This window comes from Oppia nitens, unplaced genomic scaffold (genome assembly GCF_028296485.1).
Source record: "Oppia nitens isolate AA-2021 unplaced genomic scaffold, nextdenovo-longstitch-racon4-pilon3 scaffold4_pilon_pilon_pilon, whole genome shotgun sequence".
In the NCBI taxonomy this organism is placed as follows: domain Eukaryota; kingdom Metazoa; phylum Arthropoda; class Arachnida; order Sarcoptiformes; family Oppiidae; genus Oppia; species Oppia nitens.
The window spans coordinates 2,267,231-2,279,399 of NW_026533232.1; the positions used below are offsets into that span (position 1 = coordinate 2,267,231).

Here is a 12,169-nt window from a genome sequence, read left to right on the forward strand (position 1 = left end):
CTAGAGAAATCATTATATCATTATCACTTATTTTAGTTTTGTGTAAAGCATCACAAAACTCTTTAGAATTTTTTATAGAATATATACTATTGCTTAATATAGGTGTTAAAAAATTACTTAAAAATTTTGATATTTTAGATAATGGATAAGTATAATAAGGACATATCAATCTACAAGGATTATTAATTTTATGAATTTTTATTAGCGCATAAATTTCAGGTATATTATAGATATCAGGATATAATTTCAAATATTGAGAATAACTTATATAATTATTTTTGTGAAAATATTTCAAAATATTTATTAATTTATTAGCAATACATATAGTATTGTCTTTATTTATTAATTTATAAATATGTTTATCATTCAAAATAGATTCAACTTTATTTATGTAATTATTTTTGTTTCCTTTATCAGAATTAGTAATTATAATATTTGTATCATTTTTTAAGTTTTTAATGCTTGATATTGTTTGGGACATAAATTTGAGCTAGGTAATTTATGATTTTTTACAAAATTTACAATTTTATGTCTTATATTACTTAATTCTAAATTATCACTAATAATATCACTTAATTTATTTTCAATATAAGCAATAAAAGTTTCAGTTTGTATTTTTTTAGGCGTTATTTGAAATTTTGAATCTAATTGCAATATTGACATTTCATAATCATTAAATGATCTGGATGATAGATTAACTACCCAACTATTTTTTAATGTGGATTTATTTGAATCCACTATATAACTATTATTATTTATTAATTTATCAAATTTATTTTTTTGTATTTTCTAAATATATATTTTTTAATATTACAATTATTTAGAATTCTTTTATTAAGAATTTCTATTAGATTTTGAGGTAAAAACGATTTTAAATCATAATAAATATAATTAATTTTCTTTTCTATTTTATTAATATTCATACGAATAATAACTATTCTACTTTTTAAATAATCATAACTACATTATCATTATCATAACTACATAACTACACTACATTCTATGGCAGCTAAATTATGTTTATTTTATATAATTAAAAATTTTTATATATTTATTTTTACTAAATCAAAATCTAGTTTCAAATTGTAATAAATATTTTTTTTTTTAAATTGTTTATTTTAATTATTGCTATATTTTTTATTTTGAATATTGTTTTACACAAATTATATAATAATATAAGATATATGATAACTATATGAGGCCTCTCTCTCACCCATGAGATACTCAAGTGACCAAAAAATAGATATCACTGTTACTGTCAATACAGTAGTGATGTCTGACTCGGCGTTGATAATGGTCTCAGATTGAGACCGAAAACACTCGAGTGTTCCGCAAAGTGTGACAGATTGTCACCGAAAACTGTCTTCAATTGTAAGTTTTAAATAAAAAAGTTTAATACTATACAAAGTTTATAGTTAGTACAATTAAATAAAAATTTAGTTATTGATAAAATATTTATTGATTTTTGTATTTGTATAAATTAATTTATACAATTAATTTTGTAAAAGATACTGTTTTCACTTAAAAAAATGAAAATAATATTAAATTTACAAAATTATTTTTTTAATATATTAGTTTTAATAATAATATTAAGTATCTGTAAATGGGCACACAGTAATAATGATGAAGATAACGGTAAATAATTTTAAATATACCTTAAATTTATGAATATAAAAATAATTTATTTTCATTAATAAATACTTTTTATTGTAGAAAAAATAAAAATAAAAAATTGGATTGTTGTTAACAAAGGATGGCCACTTCAAGATAACTATGATCGATATATACGTCAAAAGAGTTGGCCATTTTACTTTACTAAACAAAATATACCAAATGATTTTCAATGGAATATTTCAAATAATATTATCGATGAATTTAAAAATAAAACTGATACAGTGTTCAGATTAAGTTTCAAGGTAATATTAAATTATTTAAGTTAAACGTTAATACTGTATATTAATTTTATACAAAAATTAACAAAATACATATCACATAACATTTTATACATATATTTATAAGTGTTGGGAGTACAGTTCCGGCGATTTTTGGCCGCAGCCTAAAGTCATAGCTGATTGGTACGGAAATAGCGATGAGTTAACAAATTTACATATCATGTATCAAACAGAATATCGCAAACCTAATGATAATGGACTACAATACTGGATGCCAGTCGAGTATATTATATCATACAAACAACTGACAAACTTTTCAATTGTTTTCAGAACTGTTTTTAACTACAATCTGATGGCATTTAAAGATATCAATAGTAAATTATAAAAAATTATATATAATAAATATATTTAATAGTTATTATTAATTATAATTTTTTATTTTGTTTATTTAGTTGAATATTTAGATGAATCCGATAAATTTGAAAGCGATATTGAAGATTCAAATTATGGATATCAATATTTGAAATTTGATAATAATTATGACTTTGATACAGTAGTTATAACAAATGGAACAACAAAATTGCCATACAAAATGAATTACGATTATGTATATCAAATTAAATACGATTATACAGGCAATGAAGGTGATATAGAAATTATATTTGAATATAGATTAGCCAACGATAATCAAAATATAAGAAATAAGTTTTATTCATTTAAATTAGAAAATAAAATAACAAATAAAATTAACATTAATCTGAATGAATTTCTGGCATTAAGCGGTACAATAAACCTTTATATTTATGCTAAAATTAAATACTTCAAAGATAGCCGATCACCACCTGTTTCATCAATTGTAAACATATCTAAACCAATTTACAAACAAACAAATATAAAATATTATCCAAATTATTTATTACCGATGAAAGAGGATATTAAATGGAACGATTGGAAAGAAGGTGATCGAAAAATTTGGAAAGAAATACCACAAGAAAAATATTTTACAATTGATTACGAAAATAATATTTTAAAATTTCAAGGTTAGTTTTATAGTTATTAATAATTAAAAAAAACTACTAATAAATATTTCTATAAAAAGGTTCAATAAATAATGAACAAATAATAACAACATCATTAGTTAGTCAATGGATAAACTGGAATAAAACACTGTTATCAGTGCCACTAAAGTATGAGATAAGTGTTTATTATACAGAAGATTTCGATGGTTTTCGTGTTCGGCCGAAACTATGCGATTGGCTGTTCCGGTGTCGCGACGGAACAATTGTCAGCACTGATACTGACGACAAAAAGCGAATTTTTTCGGTAACATTTGCACCGATAGACGACATAACAAGATATGTAAAACTGCACTTTCAAGTCGACTATTTTAGACCGTCTTTTGCGGTCAGAACTGATACTTATATTGAAAATCCAACAAAAACTTATACATCAAAATTCAATCTAAAACTAATACATTTTGGTGATCCATGTTTTGGTGAACTGCAAAAATCCAAATGTAAAGGTAATTATGAAGAATGCATATCAAAAGTATTTCCAGACAACTATCCAAATGATCCACAATGTCTGTGCAAAATTGATTATATTCACGATAATATGTGCGATAAAATTAATTATTGTGAACATAAATACGACAAAATTAAGGTTTGAAAAACTAGAATATTATTTTTAAATAAAAATCTATATAATCATAAATTATATAACTTTTTAAAGTCTATTAATATGAATGGACGTGAATATTGTGCAAAATTATTAGAATTAAAAGGCTGTCAACCAATTAGTAATGATTTTAAATGTTTTTGCGGTACTAAAGATGTCGATAAAATTAATTGGAATTCAGAAAAGTAAACTTTTTAAATAAATAATAATTTTTAATAAATTTTAATATATTATTTGTATTTTAGACATATATGTGAACCAATTAAAATTACAGGAAATTGGGATACTATTGATTTAAACAAATATATTTCACCCGAAAATCAAGAAAATAAACTTACATTTAATTTCAAACCAGTTTTGTCAGAACTATCAGACATTTGTTTTGATATTACTTATATAACACCAAAAAGAGTGGGAATTAAATTAGATATACTATATGATGAAAATAACTCTATATTACCAAATTTGTTTTTACCAAAAACATCAAGTTCTAATTTTAAATTATGTTTAAACGATTACTTACAAAATTTACCTGATGATTTTAATATAAGTTTTGTAGCACCAAATGATTTAGATAAAAATGATTTGTCACTTGTAATAAATGTTAAGTTGGAAACTAAGAAATTGGTTTTAAATAAATTTATAACAAATTGGAACGCAATGTTAAAATCAGAGCAATTGTCACAAATGTGGACACAATTTCCTAAATCTGATTTCGGTTTATTTGATAATATGGATGATCTAATCAGATCCAAAATGACCTATCACTTTACAGGTAAATAATATACTATCAATATTAATAATTTAAATTATATGTATAATATGTTTAACTACAGTGACTAAAGATCAGCAAAAAACTTCACATCAACTAATATCTCCATGGATTTTATATGATGATAATTTTAAGCTAAAATCTAAATACACATTTACCATATCGTTTGATGATAATAATGATAAAGTAGGACAAGCTATTAATGTTTATTTGTTATATCAAAGTGACAACAAAACAATATTAGATCATCAGTGGACTGATTCGGGTAAAGGTAGAGATACACCAAAAATATATAAACCGGAGTTTACTTTAAATAATATTAAAGGAAGTGCTTTCAAATTAATAATTCAATTTGAATTTAATGACAATTTTGAGTTTACAAAAAAATCTAGTTATCCGATAACAATCATTGATATAAATATTGGTGACAATTGTTATAGAAATGATAAAACTACAATTTGCAATAGTGGTCTTTGTATTCGTGATAAACCAAATTCATTTCAATGCAATTGTCTCAATGGTTTTGCTGGAAAACTATGTGATGAAACTGATGAATGTAATAGTCTAAGTATAATTAAAGTATGTTTCATAAATATAAGTAAAAAATATTATATTTTTATACAAATAAATTTAACAAACTTTTTTTAGGGCTTAACAAATAGAGATTATTGTACATTGTTTGCAAATGCACCATGTTTACATATATCATCTGATAAATTTAAATGTTTATGCCCTGAACCATACTATCAATGGAATCAAAATCAATTAATGTTTGTATAATTAAAAAAAACTAAGATATAAACACTTATTATTATTTATTAATAGATGCGTACAAAAAACATTTGTAAAAACAAGTTCAAAAACATGTAATAACGGAGATTGTGGTATATTTGACAATATTAATACAGTTATGAGATCTACTAATGAATTGATGCCAACAATAAATCGTGAGAATTATAATACATTATTTCCATTTTATTTGGGATTTCAAAATAATGGCACAATTGAGATACCGGTTCCAAAACAAAAATCTTCTGACCCTAAGCTCAATGTCGATACGTGTTTGAAACTGCAATACAAGTTATCAACAACTAAATCAAAATTAATGATAGCATATAATGATAATAAACCCATAGAACTCAACACAATTGATGACAATTTAATTAATTGGCAAAATGAAATAGTGTGCGCACATCATATTAGCAAAAATTTTGATGAAATATCAGAGATACAAAAATTTACATTAAATCCATCAATTTATACAAAAGACATTGATATGGTTGCCGTCAAAATTGATGAAAAATTTGCTGATCGATCAGTTGGTGTTATGTATGAAAAAATTAGTGCCATACCATTTTTGACTGAATTTAGCGATAATGATAAATATAAGGATATAAATTTTACTGCAAGTCATCAATGGGTTACACAATTTCCCTATAAAATACATAAACCATACTGGTCATTTATACAAGATAGAATTTCAATTATTTCATTTTCACGTATGTTTATCAAATACTCTCTATGTTATTGTAATAATTAATTGTTAAGTAATTTTTTATTTTTAATTAATTTTAGCTCAAATACCAACAATAAAAGAAAATTATGTGTCAACATTATATAGTAATTGGATTGATCATGGTCAACAACCAAAACAATTTACATTATATTTTGTTATTAAACATGAATATAAAGACTTTGCAATTGAATTTTTATTATTTGATGAACATATGAATGAAATAAGACAATCAAATAAGTTAATTATTGGTGATCCTCTAATTATGCCAAATGTATGTTCAACTTTATATATATATAAACTATAAGTAGTATATTTAATGATAAATTAAATTATTAAATCATTTATTATATATTTATATATATACTAAATTAATTGAAATTATTTATGAATATAAACTATTATAGGTTGATATATCATATAAAAAAGGCTCACAAATAGTTAAAAGTTTTGAGAAACAACAAAATATATTTAGATTAGTTTTGAGAGTCACATATAAATTGATAAAACCAAAGCCATATTTAATACAAATTGAATCAATCAATTTTGGTGATCCCTGTTATGACACTGAAAATAACCATTTATGTCACGGAAACGGTCGGTGCAAAAGTGTCTATCCTTATACACCCGAAACTAAAACGTGTAAATGTAAGGTTGGTTTTACACAACAGTCATATTGTAAAATACAAGACTTTTGTCTTTCTCAAGTAGAGGTAAGTTATTACAATATATTTTAAGTTTATTGAGGCTATGATTGATAATTATTTAAAGTTATCACAGATTAATGATCACAGAAATGGTTATATGATGTGCAAAGATAGCGGTTCCGGTAATTGTGTGTCCAATTCGTATAACTCCTATCGATGCGATTGTTTTAATAATGTATCACTTTATTGGGATTATAGACAATTCAAGTAATATTTATAATAATTAACAATAATTAATTAAACAAATATTAATTTATATCTAATACTAACTAGTTTTAAATAAAATTATTTTTTTTATTACAGATGTGTGAAAAAACCAAATTGTTTGTCTATTAGCTGTAGTGACCCAATGACCCAATTGTGTGTTGAAGATACTAGAGATGGGCCCAAATGTAAGTGTATATTCAATGAAAGGGTACAATATTATGATGAAAATGAGGGTAAAGGCGAACCAAAGTGTGTGCCATTAGATTATTGTAATCCAAAACATCAGCTATTATTGCCCACAATATATCGTAATCCAGATCCGTGTGGGACAGGAAAAGATAACACTAAATGTTTGTCACGAAAATTACAATATGATTTGATTGGTTCTAAATGGATAATTGATTATATCTGTGTCTGTAAACCGGGATACCAGACAATCATGGATGGTATGTTTAGCTAAATAAAAAATATGTGCTTGATTATTTTTATAAATACTCTCTACTGTTTTTTAGACAATCATAAGACTACATGTAAATCACATTTGTGTGATTTGAGTGCAGCCAACAAATGTGACCAAAAGTGTATGAATGATGACAACAATGCCGATGGATATACCTGTGGATGTGATTTAATGTATGATAGAATTGATAATTACAAATGTCAACTAAAATCTACTGAAAAATGTGATTGTAATCAAACCGCTTGGTGTGGATCTGATGGTAAGTGTCAGTGCAAACGTGGATTCAAAATTGATGATAATACTGGAAAAACATGTATACTATTAAGTATGTATTTTATTAAATTTATTTTATTGTTATTATTGTTAATTAATAAATTTATCTAATTTGTAAATATTTTTATAATTGATGAAAAAAATGATAATTATACAGTATAATCTGTATTATATACTAAATATATGTACATATAAATAATAATAATAATTTATTAATTATATTTATTACTGTTTATGCTTTTTCTACTTTTTATAAATTAGTATATATTATATAGATTTATATCATATTAATATTATTTATATAATTTAAAACAAAAGCATTAAATATATATATATACTTATATTTTAAAGTATTATAATATTTTATTTAAAATTTTAACAATTAATTAGAAAGTTAAAATGTTTTTTTATATATAGCAATGCCTGTCGATAAATCTGTTTGTTTGAATGGAAAAACTAAACTAATGAACAATGAAATAGTATGCGACTGTCCGTCAAAAGGTTATACTGTGGTTAACGGTATGTGTAAACCGATTGATGTGTGCGCCGATGGCCAGGAAGGACAACAAGTTTGTGCCGCCAAAAATGCTACCTGTATTTTGAATGCACGACAACCGGATCAGTATGAATGTCAGTGTTTACCCGGAATGTACACTAAATTTTCTATCTATGAAAAAGACCGAACAGTTTGTGTAGATTATTGTCTGTATGAGAAGCGCAACGATATATGCAAAACAATTGATGCGATTTGCGATCCAACAGTCAAACCAAAATTAAATGAACAAATTATAGATTTTTGTGTTTGTAAACCGGGAAACAAGTGGGCATACGATAGCAATTTTATGCATTGCGAACCGGTAGACAAAACAGTTAACTTTACTGTCAATATTAGAGATGTGAATGTATTTTTGAATCAATCATATCCGTCACCGATAGATGGATATTCAGATGTTTACGACTATATCGATATATTGAACAAAGAAATGATTAGAAATACCGAAATCGAGAGATCAAAGTCTGGCTTTTATTACAAAGAGTTAGTTAAGTCCGATATATTGTCTTTCATGCGATTGGCCATCAATTCAACATCATTTAGACCCGACAACTACCGGCAAAATCCAGTTGATGTGACCATATATTCCTGTTACTACAACCGCTCTACTGATTACTACAAATGTGTATTTGTCTTATCACTGGATCGGTCTGTTATGGACAACAAGCCGTCACAATTGGTCGAAGAGATTAAGAAGTTGTGTTTTGTCGATCAAACTAATAAACTATGTTTTTTCCCGACCCTAATGGGACCACCATTGCCGCCGCCATCGCCAATAACTGTACCAAAAATAGATAATTCTGTCAACTTAGCCATAGATGATGACATAAAATCTAATTTTACTAAACAAGATATAACATATATTATTGAATTGGACAGTATGTCTACTCCCTAATACTGTATATGACTAATAATAAACTGCTAAAATAAAATATGTAACTTTATTAAAAATAAAAATTCAATTATTATTATAATTTGATTTGTTTTTGAAACTAATTTGTAATAAAAAAACTTTGAACTTTATAATTAATAAAATATTTTTAAAAATTTCTTTTAATTAATTATTTATTAATATAATTATGTGATATATTTAACATAATTTTGTATCAGATTCAGTTAGTACTTAATTACTGTGTCTGATCAGTGATCACTTTGACTGTTATATCACAAGTTGTTTGACCACCCTTTTAGGTAAATTAGAGTAGGTGTGTGCCGACCCCGGTATCATTTACTCATTTAAAGCCCTTGTATTTTATGTGTTTATTTCAACAATTTTTATATTAGTTCTAATAATTATTTTGTAATCATAGTAATCATTCGTTAAGTTTAAAACATAACTTACGTTAAAATATGTTTAAATTTATAAATTATTTTTTATGATAATTTAATCTGGTCAAATTTTCTATTTAATATTTGTAAAAACGCAATAAAAAGACATTGAAATACTAAATAATTTATTAGTATACATAATTTAAACAATAACAACAAAAGTTAAATATCACTAAAATTATTTGAGATAAGATTTTTTACTTAAATATCAATAATAAAATATATTAATTGGGTTAATTGTAACATTGTTTTGAGTTATTGAATTAATGAGCTAATAATATAAGTAGTTAAGTGGGTAAATAATTGAGACAATTATAAGCCATCTAACGATAAACTTAACAATCTATTACTATTTATATAATACTATAGTATATATAATATACAAATTAAATTTAATTTTAACCTCATTGTTATAATCTAATAATATCTATATTAATTAAATAAAAACTGTAAGTAGCGGTCAGTATGATATTTTTTAAACAAATGTTTTTAAATAGTTAATAGAAAGTTAACTTAGAACTAGAATATAGTTAATACTAATAATGTTTAAAAATCTAAATTCAAGCATTTTTTAAAATAGCAAAATATTTTTATTTCTATAATAAAATAAAATAAAAGTTATAGATTATTAATTTTATAAATAATAGATTAGAAAAAAATAATAAATAATATACAGTATTTAGATTTTCTGCTATTATTGTTATTTTAGTTATAAAACTGTATTATTGATACTTTACTTTAATTATTTACTTTACAAAATGAAGTATTTCTTTTGAATAACACATTTACTCGTTATATAAATTATAATTCATTTCAACGAGATTTCTATATTTAGTAGTAATACAATATAAGTCGTTATTTAGATAAGACGCCCATTTATAGGGAGGGGAGGGGTTATGAAAATAATAAATAAATAAATAAAACTTATATAAATGGGGGTAAAATGTTTATAGACATCCGTTTACATCAATAATACATTTCTATAAACTTTTGTTAAAGAATTTATTTTTGCAATTTTTAAATAAAACATTTATACATATTTATATTTAATATTCATTAGATTATATAATATTACAATAATTTATTTATTTAATTTTTTAATTATAATAATAATATTTGTAATAAAATGTAATTTTTTAAACTTATTTTGTGGAATTGGATATATGGACATTTTAATTAACTTGTTACATAAATTTAATTAATTGTAAACTTGATATGGGAGTGGTTAAGGGTGCAAACAATTAGTTAAATAATATGGATGTTTTATCTCAGCCATTTTTATAATAATTACTTAATAAATATTATCTCACATTTTTTAATCTATAATTATAGTGTCTATACATTTTATAAAATTAAAATGCTCACATAAACAAGTACAATTTAAGTAACTATGAGTTTATTTTACCCATTTTTATATTAGTATATTTGGAGTTTATAATTTTATTAAAATTTGTTATAATTTATATGTTAGACATTTATTAAAATGTTATAATGATAACACTTATTGACGATAACTGTTATATTCTCTCTAATACAATATAATGGATTAATACATATATCATTACATACTTGTATTACATAAAGTTATTTTACTTTTTATAATTGAAAGACTACTTATAATTATGTTATATGTTTTTTCTCTAGTAATTAGTTATTATTGATAACAACTATTTTTTATTTATTTCAAGGCATCTTTGTTTTAGTTTAAAATTTAAATAATGTATCAAAAATTATATATTTAATTCACCAAATATTCAAATTACATATACATTAAAGTAAATCAAACATTATAATATAGATATTATTTTTTATAATATTATTTAGTATAATTTTTAAAAACTAAAATTATATAAATATTTTTATATCTCTATTAAAACAACAATCACTACAAGATAATACATTATAATTAATTTTCAATTATATTATTTAATAGATTGAAATATCATTTTATAACAAAATTAACAATATTTAACCCAGTAGTCAGTTATGTTACAGTATAAACTAACTAAAAATATTATATATTATTATTATTGTTTAAATTATATTATTGCAAGTTTTATATGAAATAAAGTATTTACTTAATAATTAACAAAATAATCTTATTTTACAAAATGTCCTAAACATTAGAAATTTCATTATATGTTTGAAACAACAGCTTTAATTTTATTATTTAAAATAATTATATTAAAAAATATTTCACATACAAAGTGATATTTATTACAAAATATTTTATTTGTTTAAAAGACTTGAATTTTTTTGTTGAATTGCTATTAATTATTATTTCAAATGCTATTTTAGATAACATATTATAAGTACTTGACTTTTAAGATAACAAAAACTTTTTGGATTAAATGTCTAAATAAAATATATTATTAGTATATTGAAAAAGTAACCATTATATTTTTAAATAATGCTATTTCAAAAAATATTAATTATTTTAATTAAATATAATATAAAAAATTAATAGTGAAATTATTATAAAAATAACATAATAATTAAATAGAAACATTAAATATAATACTGTTACTAAAATATTATTTAATCATTTAATTAAATAAAATAATAAATATTATTTAATATAATTATATGACATTAGTGTACAAATATTAGTATTACATTTATTAAATAAACACATTAATAAATTGTTAGTTTTGTTAAATATAAATAATATAATTATATATTTACTTTTATTTTAATACATTTATATCTATTATTTATTTACTGAATATAATTTATTGTATTATCAAATGTTTGATTAATTAAATGTTTTTTATTTTAATTATATA

General features: G+C 22.6%; 1 protein-coding gene across 1 annotated transcript; it reads left to right on the plus strand.

The window, feature by feature from the left end:
* The first annotated feature begins 6,415 nt into the window (after nucleotides 1-6,415).
* On the plus strand, nucleotides 6,416-9,194 carry LOC128960138 (fibrillin-2-like). Its single transcript, XM_054306210.1, has 7 exons — nucleotides 6,416-6,451; nucleotides 6,508-6,567; nucleotides 6,626-6,768; nucleotides 6,865-7,214; nucleotides 7,281-7,553; nucleotides 7,919-8,835; nucleotides 9,165-9,194. The coding sequence occupies exons 1-7, from the start codon at nucleotides 6,416-6,418 to the stop codon at nucleotides 9,192-9,194; spliced, it is 1,809 nt and encodes a 602-aa protein (XP_054162185.1).
* Nucleotides 9,195-12,169: the final 2,975 nt, after the last annotated feature.